The sequence below is a fragment of the Hyla sarda genome, chromosome 12 (assembly GCF_029499605.1).
Source record: "Hyla sarda isolate aHylSar1 chromosome 12, aHylSar1.hap1, whole genome shotgun sequence".
In the NCBI taxonomy this organism is placed as follows: Eukaryota; Metazoa; Chordata; class Amphibia; order Anura; family Hylidae; genus Hyla; species Hyla sarda.
In genome coordinates, this window is record NC_079200.1 from 27549146 (window position 1) to 27576810 (window position 27665).

The 27665-nt window shown below is 43.7% G+C and overlaps 2 protein-coding genes across 2 annotated transcripts in view; one reads left to right on the forward strand and one right to left on the reverse strand.

Annotated features, from left to right (window-relative positions):
• Nucleotides 1-27665, forward strand: part of LOC130296605 (serine/threonine-protein kinase 4-like) — a 98281-nt gene that overhangs the window by 63833 nt on the left and 6783 nt on the right. Inside the window, exons 7-10 of the mRNA XM_056548317.1 lie at nucleotides 3378-3515; nucleotides 7024-7152; nucleotides 10654-10849; nucleotides 20570-20721. Of these exons, the coding sequence (XP_056404292.1) occupies nucleotides 3378-3515; nucleotides 7024-7152; nucleotides 10654-10849; nucleotides 20570-20721 (615 nt within the window). The remainder of the gene's footprint in view (nucleotides 1-3377; nucleotides 3516-7023; nucleotides 7153-10653; nucleotides 10850-20569; nucleotides 20722-27665) is intronic.
• Nucleotides 17100-27665, reverse strand: part of LOC130296606 (potassium voltage-gated channel subfamily S member 1-like) — a 49231-nt gene continuing 38665 nt past the window's right edge. The window contains exon 4 of the mRNA XM_056548319.1: nucleotides 17100-17469. The gene's annotated coding sequence lies outside the window, so the exon portion shown is untranslated. The remainder of the gene's footprint in view (nucleotides 17470-27665) is intronic.

Below are 27665 nucleotides of genomic sequence, written 5' to 3' on the forward strand. Positions count from 1 at the left end.
TTCACCGTATGGAAGAATTGCGATTGGTGTCTACGGATCGCTCTCAAAAACATGCTAAGCTATGGTTTCCTTGGATTCAATTTACGCATTCCGACACATTCAGATCTTGTCATACTGATTAGAGAACCAGTCCTTAAAGGGGTACTCCACTCAACGGTTGCAAAAGCTGGAGCCGCCGCTGGGAGCTCATGAGCTCATAGCCCCGCCCCCTCATGAGGTCTTGCCCCGCCCCCTCAATGCAAGTATGTGGGAGGGGCATGACGGCTGTCACGCCCCCTCCCATAGACTTGCATTGAGGGGGGCTGGGTGTGACGTCATGAGGGGGGTGGGACTATGACATCACGAGCACCGGCTCTAGCGTTCCGAACAGTTTGTTCCAAACGCTGAGCAGCGGAGTACCTCTTTAAGGCGACTAGATGATGCCCAGTTTTTTCTTTAGTTTTTTTTCTTTTTTAAGCCTAGAGATTTCTGCCATTTAGCTAGTTGTTTTTATGCTATTTAAGGGAACTGTCTTCCCCCAGAGTGGTATCTAGGGGAACTGCTGTAAAATATATTACTTTTTCTGTACCTTGGTAATGTTTTTTTTTACATTCTTTGCATTGTATTACATATTTCTGCTGTGTGCTTTCTAATCCTGATTGTATATGTTTTTGTTTCCCTTCCCATTTATTTTCCCTTTGGCTGCATTCACATCACGACTTCTCCATCCGACCTGAGTACACGATTTTTATAACTTAAAATCGTATGAAATCGTATATAAAGTCGGATCCATTGACCTCCATTAAAAAATCGGATCCATTACACACATCCGATTTGATCCGCATCCGATTTCACACGACTTTTGTTCGGGTCTGAAATCGGGGTTGACCACGATTTCAGACCTGAAAAAAAATCGTGTGAAATCGGATGCGGGTCAAATCGGATGAGTGTAATGGATCCGATTTTTTAATGGAGGTCAATGGATCAGACTTTATATACGATTTCATACGATTTTAAGTTATAAAAATCGTGTACTCAGGTCGGATGGAGAAAGTGGAGAAATCGTGATGTGAATGCAGCCTTACCCCTTTGTTTTTCATTCCTGTATCCCTTATTATTCAATTTAATAAAAATTTCAAATACAAAAAAAAATAGATCCACAGAGATAATTTACTTGAATGATAAAGCGAATACAAAAAAGAGACAAATAAAGTTGATGTAATGAGCGCACCTGACCAGTCTGTGTATTTCTCTCTAGTCAGGAGAGATCTACAGTCCCTGGCAAATAGCAGCATATTTGGGGTTATTTCTATGTTCTCCAGCCTTTCTTAAGTGCTGCTGATTTGATCTGAGTTTTAGTGTTATCTTGCTGAAGTGCAGGAAAAAGCTGCGGTGGCGCTCCCAAGGAAGTAACCCGAAGTCGTGGGTATTGGTATAAAGTAAATAATATATTTTTTACAGCATAAAGAAATCAAAGGAAATAAATAAATAAAGCAAGACGCGTTTCGGGAGTCACAGCTCCCTTTCTCAATTGCAGCAACCACCTGCAATTGAGAAAGGGAGCTGTGACTCCCGAAACGCGTCTTGCTTTATTTATTTTATTTTCTTTGATTTCTTTATGCTGTAAAAATAAATTATTTACTTTATACCAATACCCACGACTTCGGGTTACTTCCTTGGGAGCGCCACCGCAGCTTTTTCCTGCACTTCAGCATTCTCCATACGGACCCACCCCTGGGCTCCGTCCACACGCTGCAGGCCTGCATACCAAGCTGCCATCACTGGCAAGTGATACGCTACCCCCCAGTCGGGTGCCTACCTACACCGGCTAGAGACCTACACCGCACCCGGCGCCACCTCCGCTTTTTTCCGTTATATACTGCTCTTAGTGTTATCTTGTCTGTGTCTGAGCACACTTGCACTTTCTATAAGCCATGGCTTTCTGTCCAGTGTTAGCTTTTAGCTCTTTTCTGATATTCTTGTTATTATGTGTACTTGGTCGGTTTTAGTCTTTCCCGTTTGTGTCTTGTTGTGTATTCACTGTTAGTGTGTGTTCACACCTGCTTCTGTGAGTCTTGACCCTTGACCCCTGTTCAGACCTGTTTGTGCATTTATTTATCTGTTTCGTGTTTAGATGTGTTTTTGAGTTTTCTCTAAGGTTGGATCCTGTTTCACACAGGTGTCCCCCCCCCCTATCTTAGGGTATGTTCACACTGAGGAATTGGAGAGGAATTTTCACGAGTAATTCTGCTCGCTTTTTCCTCTCCAATTCATTCAGCAGTGAAATCCCCATAGAGCTGTGCAGAATTTCCGCCCCGCAGTTCACACTGAGGAATTTCCTCAAGCAGAATTCTGACGAGGAAGTCTGTTCCGCTTGAAGAAAGAACATGTTCTTTCTTTCAGGCGGAATCAGCGTCTTACTCCCATAGAGATCAATGTTAATTTTTTTTTTCAGTTAGAATCATTTCCGCGCAGAATTGGCGCGTAATTTCCGCATGAAAAAAAAAAGAGGATAATATATATACATATATGATACTCTTCTCCTCCTCCGCTTGAAATTTTCATTTCCGCATGTGGAATTCCACGCCAATTCCGCACCAATTCCTCGCGAAATCTCTGTGAGTTCTTGTGGAAAAGTAACAATATTTTGAGGCAGAAAATTTCTGCTTGATTTCCGCCCCAATTCCTCAGTGTGAACATACCCTTAGAGTCTATTTGGATTTTTTTTTTTTTTTGTGTCTCTCCATATTTGTGGAGTTTGGTGTTGTAGTTAATTGGTTCCTCCTAGTGTTAGATCCATTTCCTGAGCTTTACTTTGTCCCTAACATAGAAGTCAGTTTGCTTTGTATCTAGTTTGAATTGGTTCTGTGTATCCTGGTCCGTGTTCAGACCAGTTGGTCTTTGAGCGTTTTTGTTCTTATCATTCTGGTATTTGCATGTCCTTGATAGTGCAAGATTACCTATTATAGTCTCTGTCTTCAGTCTAACCTTGTTTTAACCTTCCCTGGATAAATCTCGCCATATACAATTCCTAGTTTATCCTTTCGTGTTCATATTTTCATATCTGCCATTTATACATTTCACATTGGAAAGGATAGTTTTAAAACTGTTAATGGAGTTGGGCCGTGAGGTCTTCCATACACCTAAGGTCTACAATTTTGTAGAATCATTTCTTCAGGCTGCGCCATAGAATGGGAATACAAGCCCTTACCGCATTGGCTAAGTGTCTCATGTCGGACAGATTTCATTATGATGTAAAAGAAGGAAGTGAAAAGGCAATCGGGCAAGTCAGTAAATGAAGAGGATAGTCTCCAAAACTCTTCAGTCAAACCAGAATTTCTATCTAAATGTAAGATAAATCGCGGATCATATTTATAGTCTGTCCTTTTTTGCTTTAGGCTATCTTCATGATTCCATCAAACCCACCGCCAACACTTCGAAAGCCAGACCTTTGGTCAAAACAGTTCATAGAATTCATTAACCAGTGTCTAGTCAAGAATCCAGAACAGAGAGCGAGTGCAACGGAGCTGCTACAGGTACAGTCCTATTCATTTCCTAATTTATTTGGAACAGTTTAGGTTTCATGTATGAACATATAGGAGGTAATTTACAAATATTCCCAATTTTCCCACTTTTATAGTGATTTTTTTCCCCCCCCCATTTATTCCTGATATGTATCAGAGTGTTTTCACATGTCCGAAAAAATTTTGGGCACTGGAAATGCTGGAGTGAGAAACATTTGGAGTAGGCTCTGGTCCTGCTTAGATTCACATGGTAGTTTGAAGGGAATGTGTCATCAGAATATAAGTATTTTTTAAGATTTAGTAATCATTAATAATAAGATTTATTTTTTATTTTTTTTAATATCTATATTTTAGGATAATCCTGAAATCTTTTAGTTCTCAGTCTGGTCACCAAGCCTAATAATAAGCTTAAACTTTCTGTTCTGTAGAGAAAACTTTTCAGCAGTCTTGAGGATGACGATAAAATGTGACACCAGAATATATAGATAAGATGGGATCAGGCCAAAATTTTCTACAATATTTACAAATTTTTCCCTATGTTTGGCTTTTTTTTTTTTTACACCTACTCTTAGGGTTTTCCAGAGCTCAAATCCACCACATTTTATGTGGGAACATTAGTAAATATGTTGGGGTTTTTCAAAAATTTCAGGGACATGCTCCTTTTTTGACAGCTCTTTACCTGATGGTCATGCCCCTTTTCTGGGTTTTCTGGGTAAAATGGAGAGTTGGTCAGGTTTTCTGGATTTTTTGCTTGCAAAATCGGGTGCAAAACCCTTGAAAAAGCTGTTGGGGGTCACATTAGTAAATGACCGCCATTGTTTTGCTACCGATAAATAAGAGTGCCTTCTCGGACTGGTAAAGTCTGTTCCTATGAGCCGTACTTTATAGAGAACACGCTGCACCAGCTATAATTGTCTTTCCTTTAATAGCTTGTGCATCTTAAATGTGACGGCTCAGTCCTTGGGATCTCTCAGAGCGAGGATTTCCCTCCATAAGGATGAGGATTCCACTCAGATTTTTTTTCTCTCACTTCTAAATAAATAAAATGGGCAGAAACTGTGCAAACTAAGGGAAGACGTGACTTCAGAAAACTAGGACATGATGTGGTGGGAATTGTATGTACTGTAAATTTTTCACTGAATTATTTACTGACCTGAGATTTGGCCTCTGCCAAGTACAACACTTATTAAATGCAAAATAAAGATAACCAAGTGTTATGTGTGGCATCAGTAATGCCATCTATTATTAATGGTCAGACATGTTTAGACATTGGATGTACCCTTAGTGTGGTCACACCAGTGTAAAGTCACTAGAATAAGCACCCCTGTGGACCTACATCTCTACAAATAGAAAAATATGATACAGGGTATTAGTTTTATTAAAGGGGTACTCCGCCCCTAGACATCTTATCCCCTATCCAAAGGGTAGGGGATAAGAGGTCTGATGGCTGGGGTCTCGCTGCTGGGGACCCTTGCAATCTCCCTGCTGCACCTGGCGTTCGTTTACAGCGTCGGAGTCTTGTGACGTTATGGTCGCGCACACTCGTGACATAAAGGCCACGCCCCCTCAATGCAAGTCTATGGGACTTGCATTGAGTGGGCATGGCCGTTACATCACTAATGGGGCGTGGCCGTGACATCACAAGCCTCCGCCCCGCATCGCCAGTTCGTGCCGAAGGTGCCGAAGCCGAGATCGCAGGGGTCCCCAGAGGCGGGACCCCCGCAATCAGACATCTTATCCCCTATCCTTTGGATAGGGGATAAGATATCCAGGGGCAGAGTACCCCTTTTAGTTTATTGTACTTTATTGTAAGCTCTCCATAATGGTGGGGCAGAAATCAGCCATATTTTTTCTCTTACGTCAGGGGGCTTTTGAGTTTTGTATTAGAAAAAAATTCAAGACATTCCGGTAGCGGTATTGGTGCCGATACCGGACATTTTGCACGTGTACTTGTACAATTCCCAAAGGCCTCTTCATTTGAAGTGGTGCAAAACCTGTTTTATGATGATATAATTTCATTGCTTGGCTGGTTCTGCACCACTAACAGAGTGAAAGATGTAGAGGCCTCAGCATGGGAGGGGATAGAAGCGAGTGGGATTTTTTTTTTTTTGGAGAGGACTTATGTAACACCCCAATGGATGTGGACCTGCTGTGCCATTTACCGGTTTGGCTTTGGCCCAAACTTGAGAGGGGTGTCTAAGTATCTCCCTGGTTTTCACCCTTTATCCCGCTCCAGATGCGGAAGTTGGTCTTAGCTGCAGGGAGATACCAGGTCACTGCAACAAAAGTGGTCCCGGTAAAGTGGCAACTGGCCAAGCAGGCCAGAAGATCCTTAGTGCAAAAGGACCTGAGAATCCAGGCGGGTGGTGTTGGCTGAGGCTGGGTGGAGTAGCTCAGCAGCGGAGTCTGTAGAGACTAGAGAGGCTAGTTGGAGCTGAGTTGGAGCTTGGAACAGTAGAGCTGAGTAGCACATGTGAGGATGGTGGTATAGCTCAATACCCGGCAGAGGTGTAGTCCAGCAGTCTGAAGTCTGCACCAGGAGAGTCAGGAAAGTACCAGGGGTAAGGAAAGAGGCGGCGTCACAAAACAGGCAGAGGTCAGGAAACATGGGATACAGCAGAGCAGCAGAATCAGCAGAACCTTCGCAATGGGAAACCACTTTGTAGCCCAGACGAGAAGGTGAGGGCAGAGTGCCCTTAAACAGGAGATAGCAGTCAGAGATTGGAGGGGGAATAGATTCAGAGGTGTGCAAAACCCTTAAATAGACAGGCCTCATGCGGCCCCCTGCTAGATGCACCAGACACTGTTGCTGGATGAGACAGTGCGGAGGGAACATTCTGGAGCCTGCAGCGAGGGGCAGGGGGGAGGAGCTATGCGAGCTGTTCGGCCAAGGTAGGCAGCGATATGTGGTACACCACCAACTTATTCGAGGAGACTACTTAATTGGTTCCCTACCTTCCTGACTACCTAACTACTGGATATTTCTACCTAAAGGGGGAGGATTTCTGCCTAGCCACTGGGAGCTTCAACCTAATAGGGGGGATTCCCTACATGCCTATCTTCTGGGGGCTTCTGCCTAATAGTGGAGGTTTTCCTACCTACCTACCCACTGGGGGCTTCTACCTATTAGGTGGATTCTCTACCTACATACTGGGGTCTTCTAATTTATAGGGGAGATTGTCTACCTAACTAGTCAAGTCTTCTACATTATATAGGGAATCCCCTACCTACCAATCTTCTGGGGGCTTCTATCTAATAGTGGGGATTTACTTCCTAACTACTGAAAGCTTCTACCTTACTACTGAGGGCCTCGTGATCGACTTTCAATTAAGGCCTCACAAAATCTAGAGCCGTCTCTACTGTCACTTGACATTTAAAAAAAAGTATCTGCAATTGGTTTTGGTGAGTAGGTGACAACATTTATTGGTGCTCCTACTTAAGGTTATATAAACAAATTAATCATCACTACATTTTCAATCGAAAATTAAATTTAGTAATATACTCTTTCTGTCTCATCCAGCACCCATTTGTGAAAACGACCAAAGGAGCATCCATTTTGAAACACCTAATAAATGAAGCAATGGAGGCACAGATCAAACGTTGTGAATTACAGCAGCGCGAGGTAGAACCAGAAGAGGAGGAGAATGGGGTCTGTATTTTTTATTTATTTTTTAATATTTATTGGGACAGGTTTTTTTTTTGTAGCCTACTTCTTGTTTAAAGGGGTATTCCGGCTTCATCCTCTTGGATATGGGATAAGATGCATGATCGCAGGGGTCCTGCCGTTAAGACCCCCTGCGATCTCGGTGCAGCCCCTGGCATTCTGTGCCGGCCGCTGCCTCCGAGATGTGACGTCACGGCCACGCCCCTCCATTCATGTCACTTCCTGAGTTTGGTCTCCTGCTATTAAAAAGCATTTTGACCAAGCGGAATGTGTTCTGGCCAAGAAGGGAGACCCCTGGTGGCCAGAAGTGTACGACAAAAAAACTAACATTTTTTTTTTTTTTATGGAAGCCAATTACAAAAGTTATTTATTTGGCATAAGGAATTAAATATTAAAAATCATGTTTAATTACAGTGCCCATTTAAATAGCAACAACTGACAAGTACGGTATATAAAAAACACATGTAGCAGCATTTTGGGAGCTTTTACTACATGCGGCCAAGCGCAACACAACTGCAACGCGGCCTGATCATGTGGTTCCACCTATTAGGCTAGGATTCCATTGAGGTTTTTTCCCACCAGCAAAAATGTTTTTCTAGCATTTTTTCAAATTTGTCCCCTGTGGCACTCTGTGGGTCGGATGCTGAGCGCCCGGTCTACAGAGTGTAAGGAGATGAGGAGTGATGTACAGTATCACTACTCATCTCCCCCGGCCGTATAGTATACAGGGGGCATAGTGTACCCATGTATAGTATACAGAAACAGGGAATCCTGTCACCAGATTGACAGGACTCCCTGCTCCTATAGCCCCTTTGGGCGGTATACAGTATATACAGATATTTATAGATAGCTGTATATAGTGTACAGTGATCCCTCAACTTACAATGGGCTCAACATACAATAGTTTCAACATACAATGGTCTTTTCTGGACCATTGTAAGTTGAAACCAGACTCAACATACAATGCTACAGACAGTCCAGATCTGCGATACCTGTCAATGGCTGGAAGAACCGACCAATCAGAATGGGCATTCACTGGTAAAGCCCCTGTATTACTGAAGTGCATGCACTGACTGGTGTCTGGTAGCGCCCCCTACAGTACAGGGAGGTATTACATGTTCTGTACACATTACCTGTACCAGGGTTACCTGCTCCTTTGGACTCCAGGTGAGGGCGACTCCATTACTTTTTTAGGACATTGCGTGTACTGTACAGGACCCCGAAGAAGCTCCTGTCCTATACATAGACCAGTGTTTCCCAAGCAGGGTGGCCCCAGCTGTTGCAAAACTACAACTCCCAGCATGCCCGGACAGCCTTTGGCTGTCCGGGCATGCTGGGAGTTGTAGTTTTGCAACAGCTGGAGGCTCCCTGCTTGGGAAACACTGACATAGACAGTGATTTACAGCTCCCAGCAGATCTTTATTACTTTTATATGTAAGGACTTGATTTATCTATATTAGTTATCTACGTATTTTTCTTTAATTCTCAATTTTTTCCTATTTTTGGATGACATTTTGGTGGCTTCAGAACCAATTACCAGGTTTCCATAGAGTTCTGGTCTCAACATACAATGGTCGTCCCAGAACCAATTAATATTGTAACTTGAGGGACCACTGTATACAGAAGAATAGGTCTGCTTTACCTCCCACGCTCCCTGTCCCCGCCGGGTCATTGTAGCCCTGCCCCTTAGTGATGACACAATTAGGGGCGGAGCTACAGACGGAAGCCAGGCTGGTAAGGGTGTGAGGCTCTGTTCACATTGTACGTTTTGTAAAATGTGAACAGACCCTTCTGGCAGCTGCACTTGTCTGGTCCCTGCCCGACACTATACTCCGCTGTGATGTGATCTTCACATCACAGATTCGTATATGCCGCTGAGAGTGGCCAACACTATCCGGCCAATCACAGCTCTCAGCGGGAAATATAAATCTGTGAAGTGAAGAGAACTTCACATCACATCAGAGTATAGTGCGGGCAGGGACCAGACAAGTGAGGCTGCCGCCCGCTTCTATCGCTTATACCAGAGGATCGCAGCGGGGGGTCAGAAGTGACACCCGCTGCGATCTGTCTATTAGTACATGTACTACTACTCCCACCATGGAACAGTCGTTTCCATGCTGGGAGTAGTAGTACTACCTAGAAAATCTAAAAAAAAAAATAGTTAAAGTAAAAAAAACACACATTTTATTAAACACATAATTAAAATACATTACTAATAAAAAGTTTTACAAAATTAATTATAAAAAATATATTATTTTTATAATTAAATGGCCCCTTTCTACATTTTTTATATTGCCAGCTAGATTTTTAGTTGTCTGCCCGCCCACATAAATTGATCCCTGTTTAAAAATTTATAAAAATTTTGTTCAAAAAAATAAAAATTTCGTTAAATACTATTTTTTTTCCATCACTACCCTATCTTTTTTTTTTTTTTTTTTTTTTTTATAATGGCACCCTACGAAATTTAACAAAAAAGGTATCTAAGTTAAAACATGCATGGCGTTTTTCTTGGCGTCTTTTTCACTCCCATAGACTTCTATGACAGGAAAATGCCGAGATTTTCCCGAAAAAAACACCATACTCCGGATTTGAGGACGTTTTTGAAAACGCCTCTGAGCCCAAAAGAGCTGAAAAAGGATTTAAAAAAAAAAAAAAAACGGCAAAATGAAAGACGCCAAGCTAACATCTGGCCGCGGCATTTTTTCATTGGCGTTTTTATTGCCGTTTTTGCATGAAAAACCTTAGTGGAATTTTAGCCTAAAGGGGTTATCTATGTTTAAACTGTTACTTACCTCCCCCTTCTATCCTACGCTGGTCTACTGTTCAGCCTCTGTTTGACGCTCCGGTGTTACTGCAGGAGCCCTTAAAGGGGTACTCCACCCCTAGACATCTTATCCCCTATCAAAAGGATAAGATGTCTGATCTCGGGGGTCCCGCCGCTGGGGACCCCCGCAATATAGCATGCAGCACCCACCTGTATCTGCTTCCGGAAGCGCTGAAGGTTCTGGCTCCCGACCACGGGGACGGAAGATCGTGACGTCATGACTCCGCCCCCCCCCCCCCCCCCCCGTGGGACGTCACGCCCCGCCCCCTCAATGCAAGTCTATGGGAGGGGGCATGACAGCCGTCACGCCCCCTTCCATAGACTTGCATTGAGGGGGCGGGGCGTGACATCACACAATGTCAATGGGAGTCCATGCGCTGATTTGGATGCTAAAATCGGTCAGAATTGTAGCCATCTGAACGTGCCCTTACAGTCCCCTAACGGAGGTCACTATCCAGATTCCTGCTTTCCTAAGAATGGTAGCTCGAAAACTTTACAACGATGCTTCCACCATTACGTAGAGTCTCTCTCCAAAAGTGAACCCCCTCTGAGAGTTATGTGACCAGCTCACACAGTGGACATCAGAAGATAAAGTTATAATCATGTCCTATATCACTAGGTGATGTTGACTATATTCAACTTTGTATTTTCTTCGTCTTAAGGAGGAGGATGATGTTGATTCTAGCACAATGGTTCAGCCCCGGAATAGAGACATGAACACAACGCAGGAGTTCAGCACCATGAGTGAAGGGACTGATGGCACCATGGTGGAAAACGAACACTTAGAAACCCAACTTGGCACCATGTTAATTAATGAAGAGGATGAAGATGAGGAGGTGGAGACTGGTACCATGAAAGGTAAGCTTTCATTTCAAAAAATCTCTTCCCATGTATTCACATCAGGATGTTCCCACCGGGCATTGTAGAATTGGCCCTAATATTTTGTGCAGTTGATAAGACCCTAGATGGTTTGTGATTCGTAAAGAGGGCATAGTGATGATCTTTTGCATATTCCTTAAAGGGTTACTCCCACCCTAGACATCTTATCCCCTATCCAAAGGATAGGGGATAAGATGTCTGATCGCGGGGGTCCCGCCGCTGGGGACCCCCGCATTATTGCATGCGGCACCAACCTGTGTTCTCACCGGAACCGCTGGAGGGTCTGAGTCGCGACTCTGGGAACGGAAGTCCGTGACGTCAAACGGGGGCGGAGTCCTGACATTACGGACGTCCCGTTCCCGGAGTCGCGACTCAGACCCTCCAGCGGTTCCGGTGAGAACACAGGTGGGTGCCGCATGCAATAATGCAGGGGTCCCCAGCGGCGGGACCCCCGCGATCAGACATCTTATCCCCTATCCTTTGGATAGGGGATAAGATGTCTAGGGTGGGAGTAACCCTTTAATAGGTGCAAATGCTATTTGCATCAACAAAATTATGTTCTCAAGATACATTAATAAAATCTGCGAATAAAAGAATGCGAACCTCCAGCACTTCCGGCAGTAATGCCAGGTAGGTGCTGCTTTCTAGATTGCGGGGGTCCCCAGCGGTGGGACCCCCGCGATCAGACATCTTGTCTGGGGGCCGAAGTACCCATTTAAATGGTAATAACTTTAGAATGCTTTTTCTGAGCGGAGCGATTCTGAGATAGTTTTTTCATGACATATTGTACTTTATATAAGTGGTGCAGTTTTGTTTCAAAATATTGTGAAAAACTGGAAAATTTCTGGCGTTTTTTTTAATTTTTTTTATGGTGTTCACTATGCAGTAAAAGTGATGTCATATTTATTCTGTGGGTCGGTACAATTATAGCAATACACATTGTATATAGCTTTTTCTGAGCAAAATTCTTTTTTTTCCCCTTTTTTGTGTTATCATGTTCCAAAAGCCGTAACTTTATTTTTCGTCCGATGCCATTGAGTTTATTTTTTGTGGGACAAGCTGTACTTTTTATAGGTATCATTTTTGCAATACATGCCACCTTTTGATCTTTTTTGACCTGATCAGCTGCACACACTACAGCCTCTGGCTGGATCTCATAGGCTTCCGTAGCAGGAAGACAGGAGGTCATCATCTGACCTCCTGCTGCCATAGCAACCAACCGTGACCTGCAATCATATTGCAGAACCACCATTGGTGAGCATGGGAAGCACCCTCCCCCTGTCAACACCATAGATGCTGGGATCAGGATTGATCACTGCATCTATGGGGTTAATGCTGCCGGGACTGGCACGATCGTGGCCCCGGCAGCTGAAGCGGGTTCCCGGCTGTGATTGACAGCTGGGTGCTGCCGGCGATCTCCTGAGCTGCCTGCGGCAGGAGATCGCGAGGACATATGCATACGTCCTAGCGCGCGAACATGTCAGTGCTGGGACGTATGCATACATCCCATAGCGGGAGGGGATTAAACCACTCAAGTGTTGCTTTAGCAGTATGTTTGGGGTCATTTTCCTGCTGGAAGGTGAACCTCCATCTTAGCCTCAAATCATGCACAGAGTGGTACAGGTTTTGCTCAACAATATCCCTGTATTTAGCACCATCCATCTTTCCCTCAACTCTGACCAGTTTCCCAGTCCCGGCTGCTGTTCTTTGGGTGATGTAATGTGTTGGGTTTGCGCCAGACGTTGCGTTTTCTTTGATTGCCAAAAAGTTCAATTTTAGTCTCATCAGACCAGAGCACCTTCCTCCATACATTTTGGGAGTCTCCCACATGCCTTTTCGCAAACTCACATCGTGCCTTTTTGTTTTTAGCTGAAAGTAATGGCTTCATCTGGCCACTCTGCCATAAAGCCCAATTCTATGGAGCGTTCGGCTTATTGTCGTCCAGTGTACAGATACTCTGGTCTCTTCTGTGGACTCTGCAGCTCCCCCCAGGTTTACCTTAGGTCTCTCTTCCGCCTCTCTTATTAATGCCCTCCTTGCCCGGTCCATGAGTTTTGGTGGGCGACCATCTCTTGGCAGGTTTGCTGTTATGCCATGTTCTTTCCATTTGGTTATGATAGGTGGTGCTCCTGGGGATCATCAAAGATTTGGATATTTTTTTTTATAACATAACCCTGACTTGTAATTCCCAATAACATTGTCCCTTACTTGTTTGGAGAGTTCCTTGGTCTTCATGGCAGTGTTTGGTTACTGATGCCTCTTACTTAAAGGGGTACTCCGCCCCTAGACATCTTATCCCCTATCCAAAGGATAGGGGATAAGATGTCAGATCGCCGGGGTCCCGCTGCTGGGGAGCCCCGGGATCCCTGCTGTGGTACCGCGCTATCATTACAGCACAGAGCGAGTTCGCTCTGTGCGTAATGACGGGCGATACGGGGGACGGAGCAGCGTGACGTCATGGCGCCGCCCCTCGTGACATCACTGCCCGTCCCCTTAATGCAAGTCTATGGGAGGGGGCGTGGCGGTCGCCACGCCCCCTCCCATACACTTGCATTAAGGGGACGGGCCGTGATGTCACGAGGGGCGGCGCCATGACGTCACGCTGCTCCAGCCCCTGTACTGCCCATCATTACGTGCAGAGCGAACTCGCTCTGTGCTGTAATGATAGCGCGGTGCCGCAGCGGGGATCCCAGGGGTCCCAAGCAGCGGGACCGCGGCAATCTGACATCTTATCCCCTATCCTTTGGATAGGGGATAAGATGTCTAGGGGCGGAGTACCCCTTTAAGTGTTGCAGCCTCTGGGGCCCTTTCAAAAAAGGTGTGTAAATGTAATGACAGATCATGTGACACTTAGATTACACACAGGTGGACATCATATCACTAATTATGTGACTTCTGAATGTAATTGGTTGCACCAGAGCTTTTTATGGGCTTCATAACATACACATATGACAATTTTCTGTTTTCTATTTCTAAACAATAGTTTTATTTCTATATTTTTCTCATTTCACTTCACCAACTTTGACTATTGGGTTCTGATCCATCACATAAAATTCAGATTAACAAAACATTGAACTTAAAGGGGTATTGCAGGAATTTTTTTTTATTTGACTATGCTGCTACAGGGGCTGTAAAGTTAGTGTAGTTCATAATATAGTGTCTGTACCTGTGTGTGACGGTTTTCTCACAATTCTTCTGTGATTTTCACTCCAATATTTATTTTTAACAGCATACAAAATGACTGTTGTCTCAGATTTTTCCCAGGTTGCAATGCGGCCGAGACCTGACATCACTAGTCAGCTGATGACAGGGAGCCTGTCTGCTTCAATGGGTGGAGCGATCGCTTGGTGGGAGAGAGATCAATCTGCAACTAATGCAACAGCTGTAGGCACCCTCATTGAAAACCACAGGTCTTTTGAATGGATGCAGCTCATTTATGTTTCAATGGGTGGGGTGGCTCAGAAAATGAAATTGTGGGATTTGTAGTAAAAAAAAAAGAAAAGTCAAACAGGAAATACTAGTTCACAAAAAGCTAGCCACAGTGTTATGGTAATCTCACAACATAGCCATTTAGCCCAAGACAAGCGCAGATCCTTCCTAAGCATGTCCATTACTGTCTGCCAGGTACGTACTAAAATCACCTTATGGTGGAGAACCCCTTTAAGGCTGTAATGTACCAAAATACGAAAAAAGGCAAGGGGGTGAATTCTTTTGCAAGGCACTGTAGCTGTGCATAATAGAAAAGGACTCTCAAGGGCTCAGTAACAGCAACGAGAGCACTGACATCACCTTGTTACCACTCAGGGTCAATCTTATAAGACCATGCAAGTTTTAATTATTCTTTTGGGAAACAATAGGCACATTTAAAGGGGTATATATATCAACTGGTTCCAGAAAGCTAAACAGATTTGTAAATGACTTCTATTAACAAATCTTAATCCTTCCAGTAGTTATCAGCTGCTGAAGTTGAGTCGTTCTTTGCTTTTTGACAACAGTGCTCTCTGCTGACACCTCTGCTTGTCTCATTAACTGTCCGAAGCATTAGAAGTTTGCTATGGGGATTTGCTCCTGGTTCCCGAGACAATCAGAGATGTCAGCAGAGAGCGCTGCTGTCAGACAGAAAAGAACAACTCAACTTCAGCAGCTGATAACTACTGGAATGATTATGATTTTTTAATAGAAGTAGTTTACAAATCTGTTTAACTTTCTGGAGCCAGTTGATATATACATTTTTTTTTACTGGAAAACCCCTTTTAAATGTGAATTTTATCAGCAAAATCATCCCCTGTAGTAGTTTACTAAACCTAATGTTTTTAGAGACTTGTGTAAACATGTAGAAGTTGCCGGTCATATTCGCAGCAGCTCCCCCCATTGTACTGTCAGAGAAACTTTTCTGACAAAATTGGTTCTATTTTCCCTTTAAATGGTCCAAAAAAACCTATAAAGTGACTGTGTGTGTATATTACTGTACGGTTCTGCCAGTTTGCCTTAAGGGGGCAGATAAGGCAGGCGGCCAGGGGACGGTGCCAGCAGTGTCTGCACATTAGTAAAACTATACAGCTGCCAGTACAGAACGTTCTATAGAAGGTAACGTTGTCCAATAGTTTAAAGGCTTTTCTCATAATAGACTTTTATAACAAGCCCCATGCTGATTCTTTAATGAAGAGATGACAGTCCATGTATTGCTGCCTCTCCGCTTAAACAAATTGGAGTTATGGAAACCTGCAGGTCCTAGAAGTCCTAAAAATGTGCGAGTCCTCTTATGTGTGAGTTCCCATAACTCCTACTGATCTCCAGGGCTGGCCTTAGAGGATAGGATGACCCGATGGCCGAGGCATCCATAGCTTGTACGCCCAACACTACATGACGCTGCTATATTTCTTAGTTTATTGATTGGACAGGGCTTTTTAAAGTGCTGTTTTTAATCTGCGTGGTGTTATTAGATTAAAGGGGTATTCTGCCGTTATACATCTTATTCGCTATCCAAAGGATAGGGGATAAGATGTGTGATCACAAGGGTCCCGCCACTGGCAATCTCGGTGCAGCCCCCGACATTCTGTGCCGGCTGTTGCCTCAGAGACAGGGACGTGACGTCACGGCCACACCCCCTAGTGATGCCACGCCCCCTCCATTCATGTCTATGGGAGGGGGCGTGACGGAATGGAGGGGGCTTGGCATCATGTCACGTCCCCATCTCGGAGGCAGCTCGCGGCACAGAATGCCGGGGGCTGCACCGAGATTGCGGGGGTCCCCAGCGGCAGGACCCCTGCGATCCTACATCTTATCCCGGTGAAAAAAATATATATTTTCAAATCAACTGGTGCCAGATTTGTAAATTACTTCTATTTAATAATCGTAATCCTTCCAGTACTTATCAGTTACTGTATACTACAGAGGAAGTTGTGTAGTTCTCTCCAGACTGACCACAGTGCTCTCTGCTGACACCTCTGTCCGTGTCAGGAACTGTCCAGAGTAGAAACAAATCCCTATATCAAACCTATCCTGCTCTGGACAGTTCCTGACAGAGGTGTCAGAAGAGAGCACTGTGGTCAGTCTGGAGAGAACTACACAACTTCCTCTGTAGTATACAGCAACTGATAAGTACTGGAAGGATTACGATTATTAAATAGAAGCAATTCACATATCTGTATAACTTTTTGGCACCGGTTGATTTAAAAACATTTGTTTTCCACCGGAGTACCCCTTTAATATGTACTTGAGCATTTCATAATCTGAATTCAAAAGAAGACAAAATCTATCTATCTATGTATATATATATATATATATATATATATATATATATATATATCAAAACTTTGTGAGTAGTTAAAGTCCAGTGGAAACAAGTGTTTCCAAATCAACTGGTGCCAGAAAGTTAAACAGATTTGTAAATTACTTCTATTTCAAAATCTTAATCCTTCAAGTACTTATCAGCTGCTGCATACTACAGAGAAATGCGTGAAGTTCTTTCCAGTCTGACCACATTGCTCTCTGCTGCCACCTCTGTCTGTGTCAGGAACTGTCCAGATTAGAAGCAAATCCCCATAGCAAACCTATCCTGCTCTGGACAGTTCCTGACATGGACAGAGGTGTCAGCAGAGAGCACTGTGGTCAGACAGAAAGGAAACTTCACACATTTCTCTGTAGTATACAGCAGCTGATAAGTACTGGAAGGGTTAAGATTTTTTTAATAGAAGTAATTTACAAATCTGTTTAACTTTCTGGCACCAGTTGATTTGAAAACCTTTGTTTTCCACCGGAGTACCCCTTTAATCTACCATAAAGAAAGGTTGGTGATGAGGCCACCTAAGTCTGTTATGTCTGTGACATTGAATTGATAAATTTGTCTTTTTGAGGTTTGTCCTTCTACTTAGACTTTTGAGGTTGTGCAGTCAGTGCTACGTAATTGTATCCCACTGCAGTCTTTAATTTGTTCCTAGCCGTTTCACCAATACTTGAGTCTGAAAGAATATACTCCCGTAGGAAGGAAGGCTTTTACCGTATCTCTCAATAAGGACCTGTCAGTCGTCACCTTCACTGCTCAGTCAAGGTCACATCAGGGAAACATCTAATTCTTAGCTTAGCACGCATGGAAGGTTCTGTGGATACAAAAAAGGGTCACGTTCCCTTAGTAGCCGAAGTGATGGGGCAAAATGTAATAAATAAAGGACATCCGTGTATAAGTTTATTTGTACAGGTATTAATGTAAAATGAAGAAGAATCCAGCTCTCCAATAGTCCATGAAGACACCGTCCTTTATTTCACATCCATTAGTAACCACCACCCCAAAAACATGTCCGGCCTGTCTTGTCTGAGAAGCGTATACCTACCTGTTTCTAATGGATTTGCAATAAAATATGGTGTTGATCTTCAGATGGTAAGATGATAATCTTGATGTTTGTTTGACTGAAGTTATTGATGTGCTCTTATTAGCATTTTGGAATTAAAAAAATTTCATATTTTTTCCCTTAAAGGGAACAAATCATCAGATTTTACCCTATATAATGCTTGGCAAAGCGTTATATAGGGTAAAATTGTTGTCCTCCCCATCCCCGGGGGACGCTCCTGCCCCCAGGGATGGTGAAGGTATGAAGTTATAAACTAGTCACCGCCGCCGCCGTAAGTAGTCACCTGGGCGGGGAGCTCTTCTCACCAACTCCCGTTCTTCGGCCGGCAGCGACGCCCCCTCCGCTTGATTGATGGGCCGCGTCATTGTTCCGCTCACTGAACAGACGGAGCAGAGTGATGACGCGGCCCATCAATCAAGCGGAGGGGGCGTCGCTCCCGGCCGAAGAACGGGAGCAGATGAGAAGAGCTCCCGCCCAGGTGACTACTTACGGCGGCGGCGGTGACTAGTTTATAACTTCATATCTTCACCATCCCTGGGGGCAGGAGCGTCCCCCGGGAATGGTGAAAATAAAGATTTTACCCTATATAACGCTTTGCCAAGCGTTATATAGGGTAAAATCTGATGATTGGTTCCCTTTAAATTCTCTAAGGGTGGGTTCACACTACGATTGTAGTGTACGGTTGCTGGATCTGGTTGGGGCGAAAACCGGCCGCTCCCATATCCCAGCCGGATCCGGCCCGAACCCCATTTATTTCAATGAGCCGACCAGAGTCAAATGCTGACTCCAGTTGTCTCATTTTTGCCCCGTATACGGTTTTCTGACCGGTATACCAAGGTTTTTGGTCCAGTCAGAAAACCGTATACGGGGGAAAAATGAGACAACCGGAGTCAACGTTTGACTTCGGTCGGCTCATTGAAATGAATGGGGTTTGGGCCGGATCCGGCTGGGATACGGGAGCGGTTGGTTTTCGCCCCTCCCAACTGGATCCAGCAAACGTAGTGTGAACCCACCCTAACTCTGTTCACATAAGCACACCCCCTTTAATTTAGTAAATCAGAGCCACCATAAACATAACATAGTGTTCAGGAACTCCACCCGCTCCCACTTGACACTGTATTCCATGCTACATTGAGCTTAAAGGGGTACTCCGCTGCTCAGCGTTTGGAACAAACAGTTCCGAACGCTGCTCCGGGAGATCGTGATGTCATAGCCCCGCCCCCACGTGACATCATGAGGGGGCGGGGCTATGACATCACGATCTCCTGCAGTAGCGTTCGGTACTGTTTGTTCCAAACGCTGAGCAGCGGAGTACCCCTTTCAGGGGTACTCTGTTGCTAGACATCTTATCCCCTATCCAAAGGATAGGGGATAAGATGTCTGATCGCGGTGGGACCCCTTACGATCTCCTGCAGCACCCAGTGTTCCAAACAAACGCCGGGTTCTGGCGGCAGTGGTTGTGACGTCAAGGCCACGCCCCTTCCATTCACGTCTATGGGAGGGGGCGTGACGGCTGACAAAATTTTCAGAACGCTGGGGCACGGGAGTTCCCCTTTAACAAAGGTTATTTATTGCCCGATAGAGGTGTAACCCTCGTGAAGCCGATCTCCGTTTACATTAGAGTCACTACCTACCTTCATACTAGATCCATTTTAAACAGATTCAGAGTAAGGCTATGTTCAGCTGGCGGAATTCCGCAGAAGAACTCCACAAAAGCATCTGCCTAAAATTCCACCCAAATTTACTGTACACTCACTGTCCCATTCACACAACAGAATTTAAGTGCGCATATTCCACTTTCTGCAAAAATATAATAATATTAACATTTAGCGAAATCCCATAGAAGTCAATGGGGTTTGAATTTCTGCAGAATTCTGTGTTTTGAGAAATTCAGCCACACATCTGCCCAAATTCAAGTGGAATTTTTGAGGATTTTTGCGGAAATTCGTCCGTCTCCACATCATTCTCATTCTACATCAGCCTCATTCTATGAAAGGGTAAAGAAAGATCATTAATACTTAGGAACATAATAGATCTTCCCAGATAACAGTTTGCTGAATAATATGCTATACACAGATCATTTCATTCAAAAGAAAAGATAAGAAGTCTCACGGCACTCACCATATAATCTCTTTTATCCACATTTTATTTACATTCAGTGCAGATACAATTCATGGGAACATAGACACAAGGAACGTCAGGCTTGCGGCCGTTTTACTTCCTCTGACGTTTCCTTAAAGGGGTACTCCGGTGGAAAACTTTTTTTTTTTTTTAAATCAACTGGTGCCAGAAAGTTAAACAGATTTGTAAATTACTTCTATTAAAAAATCTTAATCCTTCCAGTACTTATTAACTGCTGAATACTACAGAGGAAATTATTTTCTTTTTGGAACACAGTGCTCTCTGCTGACATCACGAGCACAGTGCTCTCTGCTGATATCTCTGTCCATTTTAGGAACTGTCCAGAGCAGCATATGTTTACTATGGGGATTTTCTCCTACTCTGGACAGTTCTTAAAATGGACAGAGATGTCAGCAGAGAGCACTGTGGTCATGATGTCAGCAGAGAGCACTGTGGTCATGATGTCAGCAGAGAGCTCTGTGTTCCAAAATGAAAATAATTTCCTCTGTAGTATTCAGCAGCTAATAAGTACTGGAAGGATTAAGATTTTTTAATAGAAGCAATTTATAAATCTGTTTAACTTTCTGGCACCAGTTGATTTAAAAAAAAAAAAAAAAAAAAGTTTTCCAGCGCAATACCCCTTTAAGGCCTTCTCATGGCCTTGTCCTTGTAAAGTTAATATGATACAGAACTCAGTACCCAAAATAATCTTTACTGTTTGGCATTACAGAAAGTAACCCGCCTGCACAAGTTGCCAAGCCGTCATTCCTTGAGTACTTCGAAAAGAACGAAAACCAGCTGAGTGCATCGGATAAAAAGACCCCCGAAAACTCTTCAGGTTCCTCCGAATTTAAGATACCTCTTAATGGGGACTACAGCTTTGTAAGTACTGCAGAAATGCAGATTTGTGTGATATTTCTTGACTTACAGGGAAGCTCCGCTGTTATTTTGCTCCACAGCTTATAAATAAGCTGCAATACTAGATACACCCCTTGGACAACAGTGGCGCTGTTTTTGGAAAATCAGATCCTTTCTACTTAATTAATTCACATATTTGTAACCCTTTACCACAAGTACTTTGAAAGGGTATTCCCATCTGAAGAAGTTATCTCCTTACCAGTGGGGTAACAATAAATTTGGGGGCCCCCCCTGCGAGACCTACTGAGGAGGCCCCTAAGCTCCTCCCACACAAGGTATACCACACCCATGCCAATGTACCCCACCCATACCAAATTGCTCCACCTATACTGATATGCACCACCCATAGGCATTTTCTTTGGATGTATGAAGAGCATTTGTAAGTAATACTAACATTTGTTTTTTTATGTCACTGTAGGGTACAATATATAGCGTAGATAAAATAATACAATTATCTATGTTTTACAACCTAAGTAAATAAATAAGTGAGGACTGGCACACACTGCACCCTCTGAATATAATACCGCCACACACTGCACCATCTGAATATAATTCTGCCACATACAGCGCCCTCTGAATATAATACTGCCACACACTGCACCCCCTGAATATAATACTGCCACACACTGCACCCCCTGAATATAATACTGCCACACACTGCACCCCCTGAATATAATACTGCCACACACTGCACCCTCTGAATATAATACTGCCACACACTGCACCATCTGAATATAATACTGCCACACACTGCACCCTCTGAATATAATACTGCCACACACTGCACCATCTGAATATAATACTGCCACACACTGCGCCCTCTGAATATAATACCGCCACACACTGCACCATCTGAATATAATACTGACACATACAGCGGCCTCTGAATATAATACTGCCACACACTGCACCCCCTGAATATAATACTGCCACACACTGCACCCTTTGAATATAATACCGCCACACACTGCACCATCTGAATCTAATACTGCCACATACAGCGCCCTCTGAATATAATACTGCCACACACTGCACCCCCTGAATATAATACTGCCACACACTGCACCCCCTGAATATAATACTGCCACACACTGCACCCCCTGAATATAATACTGCCACACACTGCACCCTCTGAATCTAATACTGCCACATACAGCGCCCTCTGAATATAATACTGCCACACACTGCACCCCCTGAATATAATATTGCCACACACTGCACCCCCTGAATATAATACTGCTACACACTGCACCCCCTGAATATAATACTGCCACATAAATCGCCCTCTGAATATAATACTGCCACACACTGCACCCCCTGAATATAATACCGTCACACACTGCACCATCTGAATATAATACTGACACATACAGCGCCCTCTGAATATAATACTGCCACACACTGCACCCCCTGAATATATTACTGCCACACACTGCACCCTCTGAATATAATACCGCCACACACTGCACCATCTGAATCTAATACTGCCACATACAGCGCCCTCTGAATATAATACTGCCACACACTGCACCCCCTGAATATAATACTGCCACACACTGCACCCCCTGAATATAATACTGCCACACACTGCACCCCCTGAATATAATACTGCCACACACTGCACCCTCTGAATCTAATACTGCCACATACAGCGCCCTCTGAATATAATACTGCCACACACTGCACCCCCTGAATATAATACTGCCACACACTGCACCCCCTGAATATAATACTGCCACACACTGCACCCCCTGAATATAATACTGCCACACACTGCACCCCCTGAATATAATACTGCCACATAAATCGCCCTCTGAATATAATACTGCCACACTGCACCCTCTAAATATAATACTGCCACATACATCGCCCTCTGAATATAATACTGCCACACAGTGCACCCCCTGAATATAATACTGCCACACACTGCGCCCTCTGAATAGAATCCTGCCACATAAATCTCCCTCTGAATCTAATACTGCCACACACTGCACCATCTGCATAAAATAAAACTGCCACACACTGCACCCTCTGAATATAACACTGCCAAATACATCGCCCTCTGAATATAATACTGCCACACACTGCACCATCTGAATAAAATAATACAGCCACACACTGCACCCTCTGAATAAAATACGGCAAGATACAACACCCTCTGAATATAATACTGCCAGACACTGACACTGCACCCTCTGAATATAATACTAGCACATACTGTGGCCTTATAATATAATACTACTATACACTGTGCACTTTAAATATAATACTACCACCCACTGCTAACTCTGCATATAAAACGAACACACACTGACACTCTGTCTTCATGTTGTGGGGGATCGGTAAGCTCCTCTGAGTTACCTTAGATTTTTACTTAGATGTTTAAGCAATGATCATGGCTTCTAAAGGGTTAAATGACGGACAGCAGTGGGATCGCCACTGCCTGCCGTAAGCAGTGAGTGTCTGGCTACTGGTGGTAGACAACACTTATTTCTCTGAAGCGAGCACAGCTTCTGCACTCGCTTTAACTCAAGGTGTCCGGGCTTACAGGTACGCTCTGCATTCTTAAAGGGGTACTCCGCCCCTAGACATCTTATCCCCTATCCAAGCATAGAGGATAAGATGTCTCGAGGCGAAGTACCCCTTTAAGTACCAGGGAACGAGGGCGTACATGTACTCCTGCGTCCTTAAGAGGTTAACACACACACATTAACCCCTTCCATATTAAAAGCTTAAATCACCCCCCTTTTCCCAAATTCCATATAAAAAATATGTAAACATGATAAAATAAACATATTTAATATCGCCGTGTACATAATTGTCCGATCTAGTAACCACTTAAGGACTCAGGGCGTACCTGTACATCATGATTCCCGTAACGGGGGTTTAAAGCGTTCTCATGAACGGAGAACGCTTCAAACCACGTGGGTCCCGATTGCTATCAGCAGCCAGGACCTGGGGTTAATGCCGGGCATCGCCGATCGGGCCGATGCCCGGCAATAACCCTTTAGACGCCGCGATCAAAGTTGATTATGGCGTCTAAAGTGAAAGTAAAACTATCCCGGCAGCTCAGCGGAGCTGATCGGGACTTTAATGACAGAATCGCGATATCCCAATCAGCTCAATGGGAGACAGGAGGGTCCTCAGCTGCCTCCTGGTCGTCCGATCAGCGATCTACTGCTCCAAGCCTCTTCAGCAGGCTAGAGCAGCAGAGAGCCGGTAACACTGATCAATGCTATACATATGGCATAGCATTGATCAGTGTATGCAATCAAAAGATTGCATGGTATAAAAAAAAAAAAAAAAGAATACATGTGAATAAGCCCCCCCCCCCATAAAAGTTTGAATCACCCCCTTTTCTCATTTTTTAAATAAAATAATGCAATAATAAATGTACCAAAGTCAAAAATTTAGAATTTTTGCTCACTTCATATACCATAAAAATATTAATAAAAGGCGATCAAAAAGTCCCATCAAAACAAAAATGGTACTTAAAAAAACTACAGACCACGGCACAAAAAATGAGCCCTCATATAGCCCATATATGGAAAAATAAAAAAGTTATAGGGGTCATAAAATGACAATTTTAAATATACAAATGTTGGTGCATGTAGTTATAATTTTTTTAAAGTAGTAAAATAAATAAAATCTACATAAATTGGGTATCGCTGTAACCGTATGGACCTACAGAATAAAGATAAGGTGTCATGTTTACCGACAAGTGCACTGCGTAGAAACGGAAGCCCTAAAAAGTCGTAAAATGTTTTTTTGTTTTTTTTCATTTCACCCCACAAATAATTTTTTTTGTTTTGCCGTAGATTATGTTATAAAATAAGTGAGGTCATTACAAAGTACAATTGGTGGCGCAAAAAGCAAGTCATGATATGGGTCTGTAGGCGCAAAATTGAAAGCGTTATGATTTTTAGAAGGTGAGGATGAAAAAAGTGCAAAAACGAAATTTTTTTGAGTCCTTAAGGTGAAAAGGGGCTGAGTCCCTAAGGGGTTAAAATATAACATTATTCATCCCGTACAGTGAACAGCGTAAACAAAAAAAATACCAAACCCTAGAATTGCATTTTTTTTTTTATCACATCATATTTTTGTTTACATAATTTTATTTGAAATATGGGAAAAGGGGGAGATTCAAACTTTAATTCGGGAAGGGGCTTATTTACATTTATTAACTTTTTTAAATATATTTTATTTACAATTTTTTAGCCCCAATAGATGACATGTGATCTTTTGATTGCAAACACTAAACAATGCTGCTATAAGACAATATTGATCAGTGTTATTGGCGGCGCTCTGCTTCTTCAGTTCCTGTGGCGCAGCATCCCTAATTAAAACTACAACTCTCAGCATGTTGCACTATATAGTAGTATTGGTTATGGTGCAACGTGCTGGGAGTTTTTGGCTTCAGAAATGCTGAGAATTGTATTTACTGACTACAACTCCCAGCATTCTTTGATACAGCCTATGGCTCTGTAGGTGACCCAAAACTACAACTCCCAGCATTTTGCACCATAACCTATACTACTATATAATGCATACATGCAACATAATGCAACATGATGGGAGTTGTAGTTTTGGGTCAGCTGCAGAGCCATAGGCTGTATCAAACAATGCTGGGAGTTGTAGTTACTAAATAAAACACCCAGTATTCCCTGACACAACCTACGGCTATGCTGGTGACCCAAAACTTACAACTCATGCTGCACTGACTTCGCCTTCCTTCGTGGTAACAGACGTGCCTGTGCGCGGCATGCACGTCTGTTACCAGCATACCCTGTGCTCCTAAAGGGTCCCAGATAGACACCAGCTGGGGGGTTGTTGCCAGCCTTCTGGGGGGATAGACACCAGCTGGGGGGTTGTTGCCAGCCTTCTGGGGGGGTAGACACCAGTTGGGGGGGGTTGTTGCCAGCCTTCTGGGGGGATAGACACCAGCTGGGGGGTTGTTGCCAGCCTTCTGCCAGCCTTCTGGTGGTGGCCAGTGTTGCCTTTGGGGGCTGTACCTAGAAAAAGACTGTTGGCAGCGGCAGGCCCTCCTAGCATGCCCCCCCCCCCCCCCCCCCGCACCACGGGGACTGCGGAGGCCTCTGCTATGCCACTGAATACAGGTATAAATACTGAATAAACACCACACTGTAATTTACATACAATGAGTCAAATTTGGCTACGTAGTCGCTGCTCATCATAGTTGCCAACATTTGAAAGTATTGACTAGGGACACTTCAGCTTAGCCTGACTTGTATGTAACTTGCCACCTGCTAAGGTTTGCCAAAATATAAAAAAAAATTCTGAATATTCCATGTTTAGCATAGTGGGAGAACAGTATAGCGCAGGCATGCCCAACATAGCAGAAGCGGGGATGCCAAAATATAAATCGGCTGCACTCCTAGGGGCCGCCCTCACTTTGTGTGCACTGTGTGTGGAGTAACTTCTTGAATACACTCACTTTGCACTGCGTGTATGGCTGAACTTTGCTTTGATACACACATTTTACATACAATCATTATACACACACCATACATACACACATCATACCTCTATACACACATCATACCTCTATACACACACCATACATACACACATCATACCTCTATACACACACCATACATACATACATCATACCTCTATACACACATCATACCTCTATACACACACCATACATACACACATCATACCTCTATACACACACCATACATACATACATCATACCTCTATACACACACCATACATACACACATCATACCTCTATACACACATCATACCTCTATACACACACCATACATACACACATCATACCTCTATACACCATACATACACACATCATACCTCTATACATACATCATACATACACACATCATACCACTATACACACACCATACATACACACATCATACCTCTATACACACACCATACATACACACATCATACCTCTATACACACACATACATACACACATCATACCTCTATACACACACCATACATACACACATCATATCTCTATACACCATACATACACACATCATACCTCTATACACACACCATACATACACACATCATACCTCTATACGCACACCATACATACACACATCATACCTCTATACACACACCATACATACACACATCATACCTCTATACACACACCATACATACACACACATACCTCTATACACACACCATACATACACACATCATACCTCTATACACACATCATACCTCTATACACACACCATACATGCACACATCATACCTCTATACACACACCATACATACACACACATCATACCTCTATACACACACCATACATACACACATCATACCTCTATACACACATCATACCTCTATACACACACATACACAGGGTTGGTGCAAGGATTTTTGCCACCCTAGGCAAAAGCTAATTTTTCCGCCCCCCTGGACTCTTACTACTCTTACTACTTTTATTATGGAGCGGGTGTGCGCGTCTCAGCCAATCACACGCTTTGCTGACTCAGTATTTATCATCAGCTGCCTGGACACAATTATCTACAGGGAACAGTTTTCTTCACTACACCGGCTAAAGAGGAGGAGGAGATAGAGGACCGCAGCACCGCCAGAGTTGTATTAGGGCAACAACTTCACAGTCCCTGACTGTCCTGCGCCCACGCCATTCTGTGGGTGAGGGCTGCGCAAGAAATAGCGGCGGGCGCCTCTAGCAACGCCACTGCTGGGGGCCCCTACCTAGTGCCCCTAACCACTGTATAAAGGATAATAAGCCGATCAGTCATCGTCCGACTATTGGGACCCCTGCCTATAGAATGGGGAGAAACAACAAAATTAATGGAGTGTACCGCTCATGTACAGCTAGTAGTCTATTCATTCTCTAAGGGGCTTCTGAGTATTGCCAAGCTCAACAAGTTTAA